At 43.1% G+C, this 20,263-nt stretch overlaps 2 protein-coding genes and 1 non-coding gene across 5 annotated transcripts in view; 2 read left to right on the top strand and 1 right to left on the bottom strand.

Annotated features, from left to right (window-relative positions):
* LOC141964573 (transmembrane 9 superfamily member 2-like) overlaps positions 1 to 1,990 on the bottom strand; it is a 33,049-nt gene extending 31,059 nt beyond the window's left edge. Inside the window, exons 1-2 of the mRNA XM_074915137.1 lie at positions 1,767 to 1,990; positions 1,167 to 1,234 (exon numbers count right to left, since the gene is read on the bottom strand). Coding sequence (XP_074771238.1) covers positions 1,167 to 1,234; positions 1,767 to 1,883 — 185 coding nt within the window. The 5' untranslated portion in view covers positions 1,884 to 1,990. The remainder of the gene's footprint in view (positions 1 to 1,166; positions 1,235 to 1,766) is intronic.
* A 6,780-nt stretch (positions 1,991 to 8,770) lies between these two features.
* Positions 8,771 to 19,387, top strand: RBMX (RNA binding motif protein X-linked). Of its 3 annotated transcripts, none has more exons than XM_074915616.1 (9): positions 8,771 to 8,884; positions 10,303 to 10,429; positions 10,619 to 10,725; positions 16,016 to 16,187; positions 17,278 to 17,394; positions 17,749 to 17,863; positions 17,973 to 18,098; positions 18,190 to 18,278; positions 18,778 to 19,387. In XM_074915616.1, exons 2-9 carry the CDS (start codon positions 10,321 to 10,323, stop codon positions 19,083 to 19,085), a joined length of 1,143 nt encoding a protein of 380 aa, XP_074771717.1. In that variant the 5' UTR covers positions 8,771 to 8,884; positions 10,303 to 10,320; the 3' UTR covers positions 19,086 to 19,387. The 3 variants fall into 3 exon arrangements, with proteins under 3 accessions (XP_074771717.1, XP_074771716.1, XP_074771718.1); XM_074915615.1 differs by having other exon boundaries at positions 18,175 to 18,278; XM_074915617.1 differs by having other exon boundaries at positions 18,172 to 18,278.
* On the top strand, positions 10,476 to 10,548 carry LOC141964836 (small nucleolar RNA SNORD61). Its single transcript, XR_012634397.1, has one exon. It is a non-coding gene; the product is annotated as a small nucleolar RNA SNORD61 (small nucleolar RNA).
* Positions 19,388 to 20,263: the final 876 nt, after the last annotated feature.

Here is a 20,263-nt window from a genome sequence, read left to right as displayed (position 1 = left end):
GCAAAAAAATCTGGCATGCATTATATAGAAATATTTCTATTTTTATATCAATTTCAACCAAGATATGGCAAATCTGAAATATCTTTAACAAAATGCACGATGCTTAGTCCAAGACCACTTTTCAAATAGCAATTTAAAGAAACAATACAATGCTTCATGTTAAGAAAAAAGAGACTATGCTATGGACTGCCCATTTTTCTTGAAAAAAATTTTCAGAAAAACAACTAAACCCCTTTCTTAAAGGAGTCTTTACAAATAGTATTTAACATGAAACATGTTCCAAAGAAGGGAAGTGCTTTTAATATTAATGTGCCACACCACCAAATGCCATTCACCATTTCTTCTCAACTACATGCAGACTGAAGCAGCTGAATATGGGAGAGAACGTAACCATTCTGGATCTGTGTTACTCGAACATGGGTAGCAGTAGGTTATGAAAAAAAAAAAAAAAAAATTTATCTTCAAAGAATAAGTACTTTTCCTCAATAAGTGGTCCTAAATTCAATGGTTTCCATAAATTTTAATGCAAATAGAGACACCATGGGCTTTTCAAGCTAGTCTCTAGTCTTGCTGCTACTGTTCTACTGCACAGAATAAGACCTAAAACACCTGCAAGTTTCTCTTTTCTGTATGCCCAGCAGCAAGGCTGCAAAACGTACTATGTATCACTGCTTTGTAGGCCTATAAATATATGCAAAAGCAGGTAATAATTTTCACAGACTAGAATCAAAGTTAAAAAATGAGAATCAGATACAGAGTTTTGGTGGGAAAAGGAAAAACTCCAATGACTCTTCTTCCAATTTCTTTTAGTTGCCAGGAACATGGAAGCTCCTGTCTTCCTAGACTTGGCTAACAGGAAGAACTTTCAAATGTATCAGTCAATGCTAAATCTAGTACTCAGTTAAAAAAAATGCACCCCTTTGAAACCCAGCAACCTTGTCTTTAACCATAACAGAGGGCGGTCAGGAGGCACAGGTGTGACCTTCATCGCTTCCACCCTCTCGGATTTCATTCCTGCCGCTGAGCACTGGATTTATTCTTCCATCCCTACATTCCAAGTACTGCTTACAAGAAACACACATGCTGTATCAGGAGTTGCATCGCTGCACTGAGAACAGAAAACTGGCTTTCCAAATGCTTCTGGAAGCCTGTTGCGATGTACTTACGCATCATACTCATATGGCAGAACCGATTCTACTGAGTCCAGTCTGTTCACGAAGAGCTCGATTAGTGACTGAAACAGGGAAGGGCAAGAAGAGAAAAAGTATGAAAATAGAGACTTGCAAAAACTGATGTGCGGCCAACACGAATCGCATCGCTAGCTGGCAAGAGCTGTTACAAGTTTCGGAGCTCACTATCCCACGGCGGAGTTACCACAGACTTCTGACAGGCCCCGACCGCCGCCGCGGACCGGGCCGGGCCAGAGCCGCCCTCCCCCGGCAGCGCCGCCGCCACAGGAGGCTGCACCAAGGAACCAAGCACCGCCGAAGGACCCTCCCGGCCGGCCGGAACGTCCAGCGAGAAAAGGAGGGGGTTCACCGTAAAACAACCACCGGGTGCACCAAGGGAAAGGGCGCGCGGGGCGGTTACCTTCCCGGAGCAAGGGTTGTCGCCTGAGGGAGAGCGGCCGGAGCCCGCACGCAGCGGGGCGGGGAGTACCCAGCGGCCCCCCCGTCGCCGCTGAAACCCTGCCCCCGCTCGGGGCTTCCGCGGCGCGGGGGGGGGGACGGGCCGCCCGTGTCGGGCCCTCCCGGGAGGGCTCTCACCTTGCAGCCCTCGCTCTCCTCACCCTCCTCACAGAAGCTGACGGGCGCCAAACCGGGCAAGTAGAAGGCGGCGCAGAGGGGTGCCACCAGCAAAAGTCCGGCCGCCAGCAGCCTCATCTTCCAGCCTGAAGGGGCGAAGGCACCATGAGCCGAGGCTGCAGCCCCGACTCCCCGGCCAGCGCCTTGCAGAGGCGGCCTCAGCCGAGGCGGAGGCCGGTAGCGGCGGCGTCACAAGCGCGTTGGGGCCGCGGCGCCTGCGCGGTGAGGGGGTGAGGCCCCGGGCGCCATCTTGAGGGAGGGCACCCTGAGGCGGGCGGCGCTGCTCCTCCCGGAGGCCGCGCTTGGCTCCGGGACGTTTGGCCGGGCTGTCGTCTCTCTCTCGGTGGGGACGTGGTTTCCCTTCTTGTTGCCTTCAGCGCTCAACTCAGTTTTTTTTCCCCAAAGTCCCCTGTGGTGACTCGTACCGGAACGTTTTTTTCAGGTGTTAGCCCCCAAGATATCAGCGAAAGACTTAAACTGGATCTTACCAGCTCAGAAATTAGGGGTGGAAATCCGAGATTTTGTATTACAACCTTCATCTGTGACTTTTAAGAATTACATTTGATGATTTTTTTGATGTCTGGTCTAGCGGTTGGTGATGTTTGCAGCCAATGGCAGCGGGATGCACACCAGCTCCTGCTGTCTCATGGCTCTTTGCTACAACGCGGCCACACAGGTGCCACAAACGTGATGCCAAGCTCCAGGCTGGCTCGTTCAGGTGGCAGTGGCAGGAGCAGCGCTTGGGGACAGCTGCAAAACCTGTCTGAGAAGCAGGGTAAGTACAGCAATGGCTGCAAGCCAAGCTCCATGCTACCGTGGCAAGACAGATACACACTGCTGTCCAAGATAATCGTGCTAAAAGCATTGCTGTCGATACTGGGTAGACAGCACCTCCATCTTCCTCTCTGTATTTCCTATTTAGGCAAGATGTTGCCACTCTGGTTTCCAACCTGTGACATTACGTTTGCATTACCCCTGCAAAACCTCCATGTCCAACAACTCATCCATCAGCAGTGAGTTGCCCTTACCATAGGATGGCACCAGGCAAAAGGAGGAAGAATAAAGGGTGCATAGTAATTGCTTATCTTGTGTCTTTTCCACTGAGCCTGGAAAATTTGAGTTGTCATTACAGGCAGCTCCAGCTATGTCTTAGGAACTTGTGATCCACCTGGTATTGCTAAACTGAAAGGGGCCACAATTATATCCCAAACAGGTGATTTGAGAGAAGCATGTTAGGGAGTTCCAGTTTAGAAATGGTTGACAAAGTCAGTTCCAGAAACAATTATTTTGTGCTGCTCTCATCCACTATAGTCTGAGTTCTACAGAGGAAAAATGCTGAATTTCTACAAATACCTATCAACTGACAGCTGCCTAGAAAATTGCTCTTTGTCACGAGTATTAAATGGATCTTTTCAGTTATTAGTTTTTGACCATATATCTAGAGGGAATTACATTCCCTTTTTTATTCATTCTGAATGAGTCTTATGTGATCAGATTATTTATGTATTCATTAGTCCTCATTCCCCAGCTCTCCTGAACCCTTTATCCAGTTTAAACCCAAAGTATAATGAACTTGGTAAAAGGCCAGTATGTCTGATGAAAATACACAGCATGGTACAAGGGAGATCCAAAATACTGCCCTCTGTATGAACAAGTTTGTAGTGTAAATTCAAATACATTGTTAAACATCATAGGTTTCATTGAAGAGAGTTACATTTTAGGTGAAAGCTACCATAAAAATTCATAAAATATTACCCTCATAGAATGTTGTCCACATCTCCCATCTAGTGGCCTCATTTTTATGGTTATCAGTGAAAAGGCACAAAGGATCAGTTTATATGTATGTGGGAGTTTTGCTGATTAAGGATACCAATTAAAATCAAACACCAGAGTGAAAAGAGTAGGCATATTTTACTAGAGATAACTAAAAAATGTAACAGAGTAATACAGAAAATATGCAGTAAGAAAAGACAGAATAATGCACCTAAAGCAACAAATAGGAGAATACAGGGTAATGCATCAAATCATGACTACACGAGAGAGAGAATAGTGATTAAGAAAGTTCCATCACCACTCGCACACGTTACCATCACCCAGCCCCGCAGTGGCTGGGCAGCCCCGGTTACAGCGGGGGCTTGGAGAGCCTGTCCCGGCAAGGGGGAAAGCCTACGCGGTGCCTCCACCCGTAGGTGAGGCTTCCAAAGTCGCTGCAAGCGGGTCCAGCCTTATATACCAAAAATCAGCAGGCCAGAATAACTGGCACCTTTGTTTCGAGTGGAAAATATCTGGTTTCATTCTCCTGTTGGATTCCACCCAAAGTCTGGCCAGGGCTCGCGGAGGGAAAACAAGGGAGTTTCTAACAAGGCCAAATACTTGGGATCTCAGCCTTGAACAAGGCTGAGAAAGGAAAGTTGGATCCATTCTCTCGGCCGTTCATCCTCACTACTGATTATATTCTGTCTAAGCTGCATCTTTCACTAGCAAGTTTACATACTTTGTTAATGACTACATGCTAAGTTAGCAGCTTCGGCTTGGGGCCTGTTGTTCAGGCTTCAGTATTTCAATGCTTTAGCACTTTTTACATCAGCATAAGTGGTTGTTATAGCTTAGTACAATACCTACTAGCACAATGGTTATCTGTTACAAAATATACAGGATTCATCTATAGGTCAGCTCTGGCTTGGGCCTGCTGTCCAAGCCTTAGCACTTCAGTGGGTTTATAAGTAACATACTTAATTGCATTTCTTCTCCTTTTAAAAATGTATGGAAAATTTTCTAAGCTGCGATAATGCAAGAGTGAGTCTATCTATGTTAGTTTGATAGCAACTATGTTCTGTGTAAAGGTTGGTAGAGTTTTTCTGGTCTCTTTCCCCAGTTATCCCATCTAAGTCTGTTTCCTATTCTATAGGAGCATTAGGACCACTTATCACTATCTTCATTTCCTATCAGAAAATTCAAAGTTGAGAGGTCATTTGCAAAGGAAACTATCATGGCTCTTCAACCCTGAACTTCTTACTGAATGAAGCATGAGGGATTAGTTTCCATTCAGACTGCTGTTTGTTTTCTGAAGATTTCTGTAGTTTTTCTACAAAAATTCAAACTTACAAAAAAGAACAAGAAAAAAAAAAAAAAGGAGAGGACAGGAAAAAAAAATATATATCTTTTAATCTTCTAGGAAAAAGATCTGACTTACTGAACTTGGAGCAAGACCATATGTAAACTATGTAGTGGAACACAGTAAAACACTGTTCCATTTTGCAGTGCAGATGGAACTAAGGTTTTGATGAAAAGCCTGACGAAGGTATCTTTTAGGTCAAAGGCCAGAAGAATTTGGCCCTAATACAATTACATCAGTTATATTCAAATGCTGTTTCAAGTGTAATTATGTTCATCCAGTCCTATCTAGCTACACGTACAGTATATGTTAATAAAATGAATTCTGGAGTTACCAATGAAATATTTTACTTTTTAATCAGAGAAGAAAAAAGAAACTTTAGTTTGCATTCACTTATCTTTCCAATTACTTGGGAGAAGTCAGCAAATACACTACTGTGTAGATGCACACAGAGACTCCAGATATAGATGGAGACTATTTTTAGCATGTTTCTTACCAGACTAACAATTCGCTGTAGTTTTCACCATCCATTGCAGGGAGGATCTGAGATTTAAATTCTTTTGTATTGAAACTAGAATTTGAACCTTTTTTCATATGATAATTGGATGAGTATCTAGCTATGCCATTCTTCAGCAACTGCATTGTTATCACGTGCAGTGCCCTCCCACTTCGTTACAGGTCATCTTTCCCTTTTCCCATGCATAGTAACAGCATCCAGAAACTCTTAGCATCTATGCGGGAAAGGTGATCATCTTTAAGTATGTACTACAGTCTAGAGAAGTGTTTGAGAGCTACCTTCTTTTGTATTCTCAGCAGGTCTATGAGGTAGTCTGAAGTAATGTTGCCTTCTGCCTTCCCTAACACAAAGAGCAGTTGAATATCAGTGTCTGAGCAGAGGAGACCGAAAAGCTGAAAATCAGAACAGAGTCTGATGTTTTTGTCAGGATGAAACAATTATGCAGCTCCACAGCTGTAGCGGCACTGGGCAGTACCAGTAGAGTCTATGGACTCTCTGGCACCTCTCAGAAATAAAGGTCTGTAGAATACCACAGGGGAGAAGTCCCAGAGGAGTTGAGCAATGTCCATCCCACATGTTAAGAAAGTGGATAAGGCAATATGCTGGTGGACCATATTTGTCTCCTATGACTCCTACAGGCCAACACAGCCTTAGGAGACTGTTTCTGGTTGCTTCAACCCCGCCCAGCCCCTCTTACTGCTCCATGCAGCGCAGGAAAAGGTTGGGAGGGAAGTACATACAGTTGGGAAAGGCAGCATGTTGTTCCTTCTAGCTCTGTCCTGATCCAGTGTTGGAGGAGGTTTCGATATGACCCCAAGAGCGAGATTAAGTCACAAACAAGATCAAATGTCATACACCCAAACCAGCTTTTATTATTAAAAGTGAAGAGTGGTAGTGATAGGACAGAATGGAAGGAAAAGAAAGAAATCAACCAAGCATCCAGAATAGAGTTGCAAGAATAATCACCACCATGGATACAGCAGCGTCCTGTTGGTCTTCAGTTCTTCAGTGGTAGGTGTACAAACAGCAAAGTTCTCTGTCAACTTTTAAGCTCATTTTATCAGCTGATTTGCATACTAGACAAAGAGAGGCAGGTATTCCATGAAATCATTTCCATGAGAGACAAGAAAAAAGGTGGAGCATGGGTTCTGCACATATAAAGAGGGGGAATGGGGTGCACCACCCATTTGACCAGTTGAGAAGTGGTTGTGCTCACCCTGCCCACCTTTGTTTTTGTCTCAGTTCCCAGAGATTTTCTGACTTCATGCTTCTTGAGCAATCATCTGGCTTCTGGGGCAAAAATGATCACCTCTTATCAGTTTTTATCACCTCCTCACTGGTGAAGTGGCCATCTGGCATACACGATAGAGCCACAAAGTATTGGGTTTACACAATGGATCCAGTGATCAGCGATCCTTGTGCTTGATGGGAAACATTTGGTTTCATTCAGTCCCCCTCTTTGAGGCTTATCTAAGGAGTCTGTCAATACAACTGCAAGGGAGTGGGAGGGTGCATCCTTCCATATACTCCTGCTTCCTTGGCTGTTCCTTAGACTAATTACAAAGGCCACAGCTGGTCCTCGATGAATGTTTGAGGCATTACTTACACCACCTCGTGGCTTGGAGCACACACACAAGCAGGCTTTGAGACAATCATTTGACATTTCAGTCTCTCACAAGCTCCCACCAGGTTTATTGTAGAGCACAGCCAGCTCTAGGAACTTCTCAATGAAGGCATGCTGTGGTGTCTGTAAGGAAAGGGATTATTGTTGTGTACAAGAGACCCACTGCCTACTGTGCAGCATGGATACCCTCTGAAAAGTCATATGAAAAAAACCCTGGTGCCCTGCCACCGCTGATGCAGGTGCTGCACTCTGGAGACCAGCTCCTCAGACCTGCCAGGCATCCCTCTGCACCACAGATCCCCAGGAATGCACAGGGACCGGCTGTTGGCATCCTATTACCAAAGTGGGAACTGTCACCAAAATCAGGAATAAAGCTCCTTAATGCTGGGTTTCGCATGAATGAGCAGACATTACTTTATTTGGCCAGGGACATGAAGGAATCGTTCCACCCATGTCCACCGTATGTTGCTTCAGCCAAACTGTACATCACTATTACATACTTCTACGTAAAATCCCCCAGAACAAATTATCATATCGGCATAGTCATTAAGCATGTGGCTGTGGGGCTCTGAGGGGTTCCACAGGGCCTTTGGCAGTCTTAGCTGCGTTTGTTAGTCCTTGATTACTCGTCTAGTTTTGACTAGTTTTCTTAAGTACATTCTGAGATAAAATGGTGTAAACTGCCCTTGCTGATTAAATTAGGGGATTCACTTAAGGTTCTAAATCTCCTGGTTAATCCTAGGGGGATTTCAGCATGGAAACCAAGTGTATTAAGTAATTTACCTGTGATACCCTCACTGCACAAGGATGAGTCAGGAGCTATATGAAATCTTAAAACGTGCAAGGAACCTGCAATTCCTTAGCTTTTGCATCTTGTAGAAATCAACTCTAAGGGTACTTCTTCAAGACGTAGGAATGGGTGTTATTTACAGGTCCTGGCTGCCAGTTTTCAGTGACCAAGTTCTCCGTGCTTCTGGAATTTCTACAAGAAGTTACAAATGGAGACAGACAGACTTGCAGAATAGCTGTCCTGATTAAAAGCCACAGAGAATACACAATCAGACAACTTCCCTTTTGGTTTTGTCACTTAATTTTAAGAACATAACAGAAAAATCCATTTTTGTTTTTAAATTGAAAAACTGCATGGTGATTAGACTGGGTGACTCTAATAGAGCTTGTTGACAGATTAGTACCGGTTTAGATAATCTACAGATTCAAATTTTAACCAATTTATGTATGCACAAACTCCCTCCTAACTTTTCATCTATCAGGTTTTAGCCAGCAGAATAAAATAGCCACAACTGAACTTCAGGTATAATTAAAGAATAGTTGAACCGGCCCACAACTTTGTGCTATCAACAACATTTCATTTTAAACCACATTTCTTCCAGTTTACTGTAAGTCTCCAAGGAAGGGGTACTGACAGACATACATACTAATTAAACTAACTAAAAATGCCTTTCAGGCCGTTTTAGCAGGACGGGGTGAACCTCCCGCGCAGACACTTCCCTACAGCTAAACTGACCCTCCTGTGACTGATTTTGCTTCCAAAGTAGTGATGCAACCGGTCCTCCGGCCGGTGCACGCCCCGGCTCCAGGCGGGCCGGGGCGCCCCGGGCACCGCCGGCGGGCCGCTCCCCGCGGCCCCGGGAGAGCTGAGGCGGCCCCGGGGGACCCCGGCGCCGGGCGGGCCGCGGCCTCCCCCTGCGGGCTCGCCGCCGCCTGCATCCGGGGCTGCAGCCGGCCGGTGACGTCAGCGGTATAAAGGCCTGCAGCGCCTTTGTTCGCTCCCATTGCGCAGTTGCGGTTCGGTGGGAGCGGAGGTGAGCGCTGCCGGGCTGAGCGGAGCAGGCCCGGGCGGCTCGGGGGAGGGGGAGAGCGGGACCCTGCGGGGCGGGAGCGGGCCGCGGAAGGGGGTGGCGAGGCGAAGGGCTCGGCCCGTGGTTGAGGGAGCTGGGTCTCGGCCGCCCGCTGCTGCGGGCCCGCGGCTCGGCGGAGCCAGGCCTGTCCGCCGGGCCCTGTGTGGGGCCGAGGGAGCGGTGCGGCCGTGGCGGGGCGAGGGGAGGGGGTGTCCTGCGGCCGCGTGAGGCGCGGTGGCCGCCATTTTAGGTGCGGGGGCTTCTGCTCGAGGTCCCGCCGGGTGGGCCTCCGCATCCCCGAGGAGGACGAAGGGAGGGCGGCGGCTGCGCTTGGAGGGCCGGGCGGACAGCTCAAAACGGGGTTGAGATGAGCGGCCGGCTTAGCGCTGAGGTGGTCGTTTGGCGCCGGGAGGGAGAAGAGTCCCTGCCGAAGGTGTCCGCCATTTTGTGGAGGTGCCTGAAGACCGCGGAGGGTCTGATGCTCCCCCCACCCCTCCCCCGCTCCCCCCGATTCCCGGCCCGGTGCGCTCCTTCGCGGGCTAGAGAGGGGGGCGGCCGCGGGCACGCCGTGGCCTCCGGGGCGGCCCGGCCCCGCCGCTGTCCCGCGGCCCAGGGGCTGCTTTGTCCGTGCGCTCCCGGTGTGCTGGGGCAGCTGCGCAGGCCCTCCTTGCACGCTGCTGCGGGCTTTCCCGCCATTGGGCTGGAGGCATGCGGGGAACGTTTGTCCACAGGCGCCAGGCGCTTTGCCAGGCGCTTTGAGGTTTTGCTTTGTCTTAGGCTTTTTTTTTTTTCCTGTTTGAGCCTTCTCGCCCCCGTCTTGCCTTAGTTGTGGCCTTGTTATGTTAGAACTGCAGCGATGGTCTGGTTTTCTTTAAGGCTGATATGTTGTGCAGGCAAGGACTTTGGCGTAGTCTCGATGTACTTTAATTTAAAGAAGGAGCTTAATTTGGAATATTGGCCAAAGCTAACCTTGAAGTTAATATTTTGATATTACTTTGACATATTAAGTAAATTTCTTGAAACATTTGTCAGGATTTAGACGGACAGAGTTCTTGGATTATCATTGAGGACAAAAAGTAACTGAAAGACTTTCACATTCATCAATATAACTTCATCTCAAGAGAGTTCTTAGCAGTGCTTTGTTCCACTTTATAGTACTTCACATTATACAGTATTTCAAATAAATTAACCGAAGGCAGTACTACTTGTAGTTGTTTTAGTCTGAAAATTCTTACTTTTAATTTTCTTCATACCTCATATCTCTTAATTGACATCTTGCTCAAGAAAATTTGCTTGTACTTTTGAGGAATGAAGTAATTTGAGTGGTATGGAAGTGACTGTTGCAGTCTGTTTTGTTAATAACAACCTTACGCTTTCACTAGGTCATTTGCAGAATCAAAATGGTTGAAGCAGATCGTCCAGGGAAACTGTTCATTGGGGGCCTGAACACAGAGACTAATGAAAAAGCCCTCGAGGCTGTATTTGGCAAATATGGACGCATTGTGGAAGGTAAAAAATTTTCTATTTTAAGATGACAAAAAATAAAAACGACATAGCTGTGATGACGTTTTTGGCATTGATCATCTGAAATGATGGTGCTTTCATGTCCTCTAAGAAGTTCTGAGCTTAAAAGGTTAAATAAAGGTTAAGTGTTGCTACTTAATTACAGGAAAGGGTAACTTGGCTTTATTTCTGCAGTCCTTTTGATGAAAGATCGTGAAACCAACAAATCCAGAGGATTTGCGTTTGTCACGTTTGAGAGTCCAGCAGATGCGAAAGATGCCGCCAGAGATATGAATGGAAAGGTAGGAATTAAGACCAATTATATATTGCCATTGCTACTGACCAGCAGTATTGATCTTTGAGGTAAATTAACTAGTAATAAAATTTACGAAGACAGTGGGTTAGAAGACCCTGGAGACAAGTCATAACTTTAAATTTGGCAAAAAGTCTTTGTCCCTGTGAAGCTGGAATCACTTTCTCCTGGTTATGGATTTGACAGTAGAAAGTGAAGACTGGCTGGCAGAGAGTTATACTCTCATTTTTATTTAGTAGATGATGGAGGGCTTTTTAGTAGTCACCTCTTAGTTCTTGCATGTCTCCTATAACGTTTTTGTTTTATCATGTTTGAAAGCAGTACTGTGTAAGTGACGCTTCAGGGAAGTGGCTTACCTGACAACTATTAATGGTTCCCTTAACATGGGTTTAATGGACTTCCCTACTGTGCTGAAGTGTTGATGTGCTATCTGGTAATCTGTAGATAACCTCCTACATTTGTGAGTTGCATCAGCAATCTACTTGGCATGTATAAGGGGACTGTCTTGCCAGTTAATGTGAAATAACTTTGAAGTGAGCCAGCAGTTGAATTTGCTTGTTTATGCCCTACAATGCAATGATACGATTTTAAGAAGAAATAATTTAATGCATATGTAATGTCTTTAAAAAGAAAAACCTAGGACTTTGAAGCAGATAAATACAAGGATAGTTTAAATAATTGTAGGCTATTGTGATCTGAGTCTGGTCTGGCATGTGTTTTGAAAAGCTAGGTGCAAGTTTGCAAGCAACTTAATGGTCAACAGCTGCTCATCTTCAGAGAGGTGCTGTCTCTTTAGGCAGTGAAAACAGTCTTCTCAGTTAACTTGAATTTCAGACTGCTCTTCGTGCATAATCTGAATGGTTGTGTTAAGGTCACACTGCATTGGCCTTTTTTTAAGCAGTGTCTCCGAGATGCTATTCACGTAAGGTGAAGTCTACTGATTCTGATTGGTTAATGCTTGGGATTTTGATAGCTGTTTGTCTTGTTAGCGTAAGACATTGAAGTGGAAGAAAAGTCATTGCAGTCGGTAAATCATAATAAATACTTTCACTTTGGGAATAAGAGAAATGAGCTTGCTGTAGTGTTCTGGGTGCTTCAGGACAACCTCATGACATCTAGTGATATGTTCTTTGGAGATTTGTTTACTTTTTAAACAAGTTAGTTTTTGTCAAGGCAGGGAGTGACAAGTCAGATAACATCCTTTCTGTACTAGCCTAAACATCCTTAGAGGTGCTCCTTTTATTGAACTTACTCATTGTGTAGTTTGCTACAGTTCTGAAGCATTGTTCATTGCAGTTCTGATTGATTTCCTCTGAAGTAGTCATTACACTGCACCCTCATAAGGTAACTTCAAGCACCAACGACTAGTTATCAGACTGAAAGATCAGTCACTAATCCGAAGTGTTTGTGGAGTGCTGCTTTCAAATGAAAATACCTCTGAAAATAATCACCAGCTGTTGTAAATCTTGAATGTTGTGGCATGTGTTTGGTCACATTGGAAACGTTCAGGAAAGTAATGGTTAGTGAGGTAGCTAAGTGAGATTGAGTGTGGCTGAGGTAATGTCTACATGTTCTGGAATGCACAGCCTGCATCACGGTCAAGAAATGCTAGAAAGTACTGCCTTGTGGATCATCATTCTCAAGTTTTCTGTCTTCAACACTACAAATCTGAAAGTATCTTCATCGGCTTTGAAATTTAAACAGCAAATAGCATATGAAAAGAACATCCTCACTTGGGATTTGGCCTAGAATGACCTTTTTAATACAAACCTTCAGGTGCTGCTGTGTATAGTTCCAGTACTGGTCTAGCTTGATTGGACCATGGATATGGAAGATGTGGAAGAGGTTCATGAAGTAGTCTCTCGTCCTCATCTTCAGAAAGCCTTCTGGACAAGAAGTACTGCTTGTACCTCAATGACTGCATTCTATCTAGATCTGAGGAGGAGTGATGCTTGAGCCACCCTGTTGGAAGAGATCATTGTAATAAACCAGAACTTGGAGTTTTTCTGTCCATTTTGAAATGAATAATTGGAATGCTCATGAGAGTTTCAGGCACTTACTTAAGAAGCAGCAGCAGAAGCACTGTGCAGCCAGATGATACTTCAAGCAGTCTGTAAGGAGTTGACCTCTAGTCAGGGGGAAGAGTTCTGCATCACCAGTGGGTTGAATTTATTCAGAATGACAGAATAAGCAAGTTGCAGCCAGTAGAAGAGGCTGACTTAGATTCTGCAAGAGTGATTTTGTATTTGATTTTTTGCTTTGCAAATGTTGATTAAAAAATTTTATCCAGTGTCTCATTCCTTTCTGGCTGGGAAGGAAGAGGGTTAATTATACTTCATTCTAAAATGGGACAAGCATAGACTAGTCTAAGCTTGCTTGTTGAAGATTAATTTCAGTCCTGCAGAAAGAGGTCAGCAGATGATGATATTGGAGTGGGAGTGGAGGCTTTTCACTTAAATTACTTTCTCTGCGGAATTGGATCAATGTTAGCATGTCTGAGCAAGCACAGAAGAAATGTTAGAAAGTACTTTAGCATAGCAAATTACTAACCTTTAAGAGCAGCCTTAATTCATGGTGGTCAAGTCTATGTCCTGGTGTCATGAAATGCATGTGATTATCTGGACACAAGTGTGAATACTCCAAGTCAGTAAAGGTCATTCTGTGCAGTAGACCGTTCTCATGATCTTTTGATTTTAAGTCCTGAAGACATAATGGATAATTAGAGGATATGACCTTAGAAGAAACATCCAGGACAAGCCAAAGATTTAATTCCAGTGTAGACCTGCCAAGCCAGCTGGACTGCTTAGAGGTTGCAAGAAAACACTACAATCCACACAGCAGTCTAAACTGTACTCAGCACTACAGAAGGTTGTCTACCTCTAATCAACAGGAAGTGTTTCCAATTCTTTTGGTGAAGAAGCAATACAATATGTAGAAGCTCAGCCTGGTAATAAAAGATCTTCAGTTCTTGAATTTATTGGGTTAAAGGAGGCCCACTTGATGTTCCATCAAGGAACGTGCAGAAATGGTGGAATCACTACAGCACCAACAGTAAAATGATCCGTTGGAGAGAAAAGCCCTGTGTGGTGTTAGGGCTGCAGTTTCATGCAAGTTTCTGTAATGGTTTCTTTGGAATACCTGATTTCTGCCCCACTCACAAAACTTCCCAAATTTCATTCATCTTTTCTGTTGGAATGTTGTACAGTTTGCAGGACAGTTCTCTAATTCTATTTGGTCAAGGTTCTCTTTCTCACCTTACAAAGCTGTATAGATTGTTCATTCCATATATAGGAATTTTTATGATTGCCAATCTATTATCCTTAAATGACTCGTATCTTAAATTACTTTCCTGCTTTTTAGCACCAAGGTGACTCCACTTTATGGTGGCCATATACTAAAATGCTACTGTAACTCTCTGAATCAAGGTTACAAACACCAACTGTGACAGCCAGTGCTCTGGGCTTGTTGAAAAAAAAAAAATTCCTTATGCTGAGATGCCTTGTGTGTTTTATCTGTTCACTGAGATGAGACTTTCTTCTTTGAGCTAAGAACCTATAAAATGGAGTTGTCCCCTCTGCTTTAAAATAGGACAAACTTTGACAAATACCTTCTTGCTAACAAAAGAAAAATAATCTTCTTGGACCTAAATGAAAGGTCTTTTTGGATCCTAGGCATAGCTTTTTAAGACTGCTTGCATAAAGCAGTTTCAAATGAAACCTATCTTTTGCCTAGGTAAGACACATAAGTGCAAGGCAGAAGGAAATAGGAGGAGAAATTATAAAGACAACTGTACCTCCTGTATAAAAAAGGAAAGAACTTGGACCTAGCATCCAGGTTTTCAGAACCTGTGCTGGCAGAAGGGGATGATGTTTGGTTTCCAAACTTCAAACTGTCAAAAATCTGCTATGAATTTGAGGACAGCAGTGGTCATGATGGCAAAGCTTAAAGCTTCAAGCCCACTGTTCCTGTTTTGAGAAGGATGACTGAGACGGATGATGATGACAAGAGAATACTGTACAAACTGAGAAGTTCCAGTGATTAGAGGTACTGACACTCGCTTCTGGAATGTTTCAGCTTGTGATGCCAAAAGGCTTTTTGAGAAACTTTCCATAAGTAAAATACTTCCACTGAGTCAAAGTCAAGACCGATATGATTTTGCTAGTATTTTAATTTTTTTTTTCCTCACAATGGATCAAGTTGGACCTGTGGGTATACTGTCAGCAGCTCAGAGCAAGACATTGTTACTACCAGTCATATTCTTGTTCATTTATTGCTGCAAAGAAGTGTAATAAACAACACTTCCTACCTGTATAATTAATGAGTTGTCATACCAGAGTTAAATATTTAACTGCTAAAAAAGGCAACTTAAACCGTGTTTGCCAGGAGAGATGTGCAGTAACCTAACTTCAGCAGAGCTTGTAATCTTGGCTCTGCTACAATTACCGGAAGTGTGGTGTCTGAAAGTTTACACAGAAATTTGATTAATTAGTTGATTTACTCGATATGTCTTGCCACCTGATCATGTTTGAGGTATAATAGTTGGCTGCAGAGTTCCTATTATTGCAGGTCTATATTCCAGAAAGAGCTTTACACTTTTTTCTACAAAAAAACCACCAACCTACACAACAAAAACCCCAAACAAACAAAAAAACCCCAAACCACAAAACACGTTCACTCTGGAAAAGCAAGTAATAGAGTAAATTGTAACGGTCACCTTTTTTGAAAACCCAACTTGAAATAGTAGAAAAGAGGGGTGAATTATACTTGGTCTGCTTTGTAGATGCTGAAATTACTTCTAAATACTTCAGTGATCACCGTTTTATCAGGACATCAAGAAAATGTACTAAACGGCCTCCCCATTGCCAGAAATCCCAACTGAAGCTAAGATACCTTCAGCTTAATCCTGTAACTACTGGTGCAGTCCTAGTTTGGTACAAAAGTCCGTGGCAATTGAAAATAAATTGGAGATCATAAATCATGTTTCATTTACAGAATAAATGACATGGGGCTGCCGTAATCATTGGACACTTGTGTTTTCACTGAAAGTCCTTTCTGATGCTGCTCTGTATTTTTTTTCATCAATACCACAAGAATGAAGTACTGTAGAAATTAGGCCCAACGTGCTGCTGAGTACATGGGGACTAATACTGAAGACTGAAATCTGTTCTAGAGTTGCTCTAACTTTATAAAATGGAAGCCCTGTAATAGTGAAGCAAGAGGGGCTTAATTTAAGAAATACAAACATGACTGAGCAGTAAGTAAAGCAGCTTCTTCTTTAGTCATTAGATGGGAAAGCAATTAAAGTGGAACAAGCAACCAAGCCATCCTTTGAAAGTGGTGGTAGGCGTGGACCGCCACCCCCTCCACGAAGCAGAGGTCCTCCCAGGGGCCTTAGAGGTGCAAGAGGCGGAAGTGGCGCGAGAGGACCACCTTCAAGAGGGAGTCACTTGGGTATGTATTTACCTCTCTCATTATATACTTGGACAACATACAAGAATCCCATTGGAAGATGACAGTAATCCTACTGGAAAAAAAAAAGGTCAAACAGCTGAATAGTGCACTCCTTGTTCTTTATTAAAATGATGAAATATGATCTCAGCAGTTTAGTCAAATTTCTGATTAGGCAAGTACACCTTAAGAAAAGGCTTTCAAATATGAAGATTCCCTTCTACAACTAACACTTCACTTGACTTTTGGCTATGAAAGAAAAGCAAAACTCCTGCCCTGCACGTGAGAAAGGAAGCTTTCTGATATTCAAGTTGAAAAAGTGATTCTCTTACACCAGGGAAAGGGAACTGCCTTTCATTCTTACTAGCAAGTGGTCTAAACTTATTAAATTCTGGATCCTTCCAAGTCATAGTGGGAGTTAGGAAAACTGAGCCTTATTTGTTGTTACAAAATAGTGTGTTGAGTTGAAGCTTTCTGAAGTAGAAGGATAGTACATTACTTAATACTGGATATTCTTTAACTTAAGATACAGCTATTTATTCAGAGACTTTTCAGTATCAAAACTGTTGCTTAAATGAAAAAACAAGTAGCACCTGAGGTAAAACAGTAAAGTTGTAATGCCAAAAAAACCCTGGAAATAGTGAAAACTCCTGTCTTGAAGAGTCTGTAGTAGGCTCTACAGACTCTGTAGTGCCTCTGTTCCCTCTCTATGTAGGATCTTCTCTAGTACATCTTCCCAGGTGGCTCTTGTCTTCTGAGAACAGTAACTTGTTGAGCATTTAAGCTGTGACTGATTACAGATATCAGCTGTCTTTTGGCCTTGTGTCACCACACCCTGTGGCTTTTGGATAAGTTCTAAAAGACAGTTCTTGACAGGAATTTAGGCTGTCTAAAGCTAACCTGGGCTCACAATTCTACCAGTAGCATCTAATAGCGGCCAAAACACAAGAGAAGGCTTTGAGGTCTAATTTTAGAGGTTTACTGTTGATCACATAGCAGTAATAACAGTGCTAGGTTATTGTAGTTCAGGCTTTAGGGGCATATCAGTGACTATCACAGAAATAATAAGTTGGTTCATGGCTTATCCTTCTAGGGTCTTCTCGAGGGCCACTTCCCATGAAGAGAGGTCCACCTCCACGAAGTGGAGGCCCTCCACCTAAAAGATCTGCACCTTCAGGACCAGTGCGTAGCAGCAGTATGGGAGGAAGAGGTAAGGACTTAGTGAATTTGTTGCTTGGTCAGCTCTGTAGCACCTTATTCTTTCTTCAGGAATTGTTGCACATCATTAATTATAACTTAGATATGCTGTGGAATGGTGTGTTGTTTTTCTAATCTGTTAGTTCTCTTCATACCAATATAATCTTGTAGCCATTTGGAGCAGTTTGGTGTGATTTGATATGTTCCTTCTAGTGCTGCTTTAAACCTCTACAAGCGTAAATGTAAAGTAGTATAAATATAGGCTACAGAGGTAGTTTTAAATTGCTATAAAGAGTGTTAATATGTGCCTTGGAGTCTTCTGTGTGGCTAAATGCTAATTAAAAAAATTTGGGCTGTTTCTCTTAAGCTCCTGTGTCACGTGGAAGAGACAGTTACGGTGGTCCTCCACGCAGAGAACCAATGCCATCACGAAGAGATGTCTACATGTCTCCGAGAGATGATGGCTATAGCACTAAAGACGGGTAAATTCTCTCACTAATTTAATTTGTCTTTTTTGTTCAGAGAGAGATTTTGATTCCTGATCTTTTGAGGTGTGACATATGGCTAACATATCAATTCTTTTCTCTGTAGTTACTCAAGCAGAGATTATCCCAGTTCCAGGGATACACGGGACTATGCGCCACCTCCACGAGACTACGCATATCGTGATTATGGTCATTCCAGTTCACGTGACGAATACCCCTCTAGGGGATATAGGTACCTACTGTTGGATTTTTCTCCCTGTCACTTTATTGTTGCTGTGATCTCACTGATTTGTACTAAGTCTTAGTAGTCTTTCCTCCTATAGTGATCGTGATGGATACGGTGGTGGACGTGACAGAGACTACTCAGATCATCCAAGTGGAGGCTCCTACAGAGATTCATATGAGAGTTATGGTAAGAATCCATTTTGAGGATCACGTAGTAATCTGTACAAGTGTCATAAAAATCTGACTTTTACTAGGTTGCTCATGTTTTAGGGGGAAGTGGCACACTTTTTTCCCCTACAGTGAATGTGCAGTTGTTATCATTTGATCATCTTGTTAAATAAGCTATAAGCTAAAGAAGCAAAGTCTACAGTTCAGAATTGCAACTATCTCTGGAAAATATGGCTGAGTTTCTTCTCTAAAATAACAAGCTGTTCTGGAATACCCAGTAAAGAGCCTGCCTGAATAAACACCGTCTTCATCCCTTCAGAGTCTTTAAATCCACTCACTGCCTGATATGCAATCCCCACTTTTAAATACCATTAATGTGGCAGATTATATTAAGAACATCTCAATACATACAAAAGAGTAGCAGTAAACATTTAAATACAGCAATTCTGTAAATTCAGATTGAAATTGTTATATATAACTTATGGTGTTGCCATATTACCTGACCATTGACCCTGCAGGTAACTCACGTAGTGCTCCACCTGCACGAGGGCCCCCGCCATCTTATGGTGGAAGCAGTCGATATGATGATTACGGCAGCACACGAGATGGATATGGAAGCCGAGAAAGTTACTCAAGCAGCAGAAGTGATGTCTACTCAAGTGGCCGTGACCGTGTTGGAAGACAAGACAGGGGTCTTCCCCCATCCATGGAGAGGGGCTATCCACCTCCTCGTGATTCTTACAGTAGTTCAAGCCGCGGAGCCCCCAGAGGTGGCGGCCGTGGCGGAAGCAGATCCGATAGAGGTGGAGGCAGAAACAGATACTAAAAACACTCTTAAACTTTTGGACCAAGACAGATTACTTCTCAAAACAGAAAAGTGGAAGTTGTTCTATCTTTATTACCAGAGGACTACTAAGAGGAAAAGTTGTTTTTACCTTTTTTTATTGTTGCCTGTTAAGTTTTCTCCTCCATGACTTTTATGCTTTTGTGAGGAAAAGTTAAACCAATGTTTAATTTCATTTCAAAATTGTTAACATTTCTTTCAAAACGCAGATGTTAAATGTATGAAACTTGAGCTGTGTACTAGTGTTGTAATTTTCAAAGTAAAGTTTCCCTAAAATGCCACACTTCCCATCTGATTTTCCTCATGAATGGAACAAGCAGTTCTTAAGATCTTCCACACAACATCCAACCATCTAACATGGAGATGGATTGTTCTACATGTTGAGCATCTCATTCTTAAACAAAGTATTGCTTGTGTTTTGGAGGGTGGTGGGGATATTCCACACAAAGTTTCAGTTGTGCCTAAAATTTGAAGTCACTTGTTTCCAGTACAAAATGCCATCCGATCCTTGTTTAAAGAAAAATAGAGGATATCATTCACTTAACCCGAAAAAGCAAGTGGATAATACTATTTTCTGCCTTCCTACTGTTTCATGGGGAGTTTGAAAAGATCTCCCCTCCAAATAAATCGTGTACATGTAAGTCAGCTACAGAATACTGTAAAAAAAAAAAAAAAATAAATTGACCAATTCCATCAAAGAAGCTGCAAAACGATGCTTACTCATACTGTTTCAAATTTTTGCAACTCTGTAGTGTTTCACTTTTAAAGGAACATCTTTGATTCCAAAGGAGAAAATAAGATAAGCAAAGAAGTCTTTCTCTCCAACTTCTCAAAGGCTTATGGCTTCATAAAAACAAGTGAATCTTTCAGCATTCCACAGCTGATTTAAAGCATCAAATGCCTGTGAAACAGCAAAGATGGTAAGCAAAGCAAACTAGTTTTTCAGTCTAAGTCAAAATTGAACCAAGTTATCTTCCTCTAGTACAGTAAGACAAGCTGCACGTCATGGCAATGGAAGTGCTGTCTAGCTATTAAAAAAAAAAGGAAAAGAAATACTGCAATACATTAGAAGTTCTCCAAATTCAACATTTCTTCTTGGATAAAAGCATTTATGGCACCAATTTTGAAACTAAAGACATAATGCAGCTTACTGTAGACAG

This window comes from Athene noctua, chromosome 11 (assembly GCF_965140245.1).
Source record: "Athene noctua chromosome 11, bAthNoc1.hap1.1, whole genome shotgun sequence".
Classification (NCBI taxonomy): Eukaryota; Metazoa; Chordata; class Aves; order Strigiformes; family Strigidae; genus Athene; species Athene noctua.
This window is presented reverse-complemented; position numbering and strand designations above follow the sequence as displayed.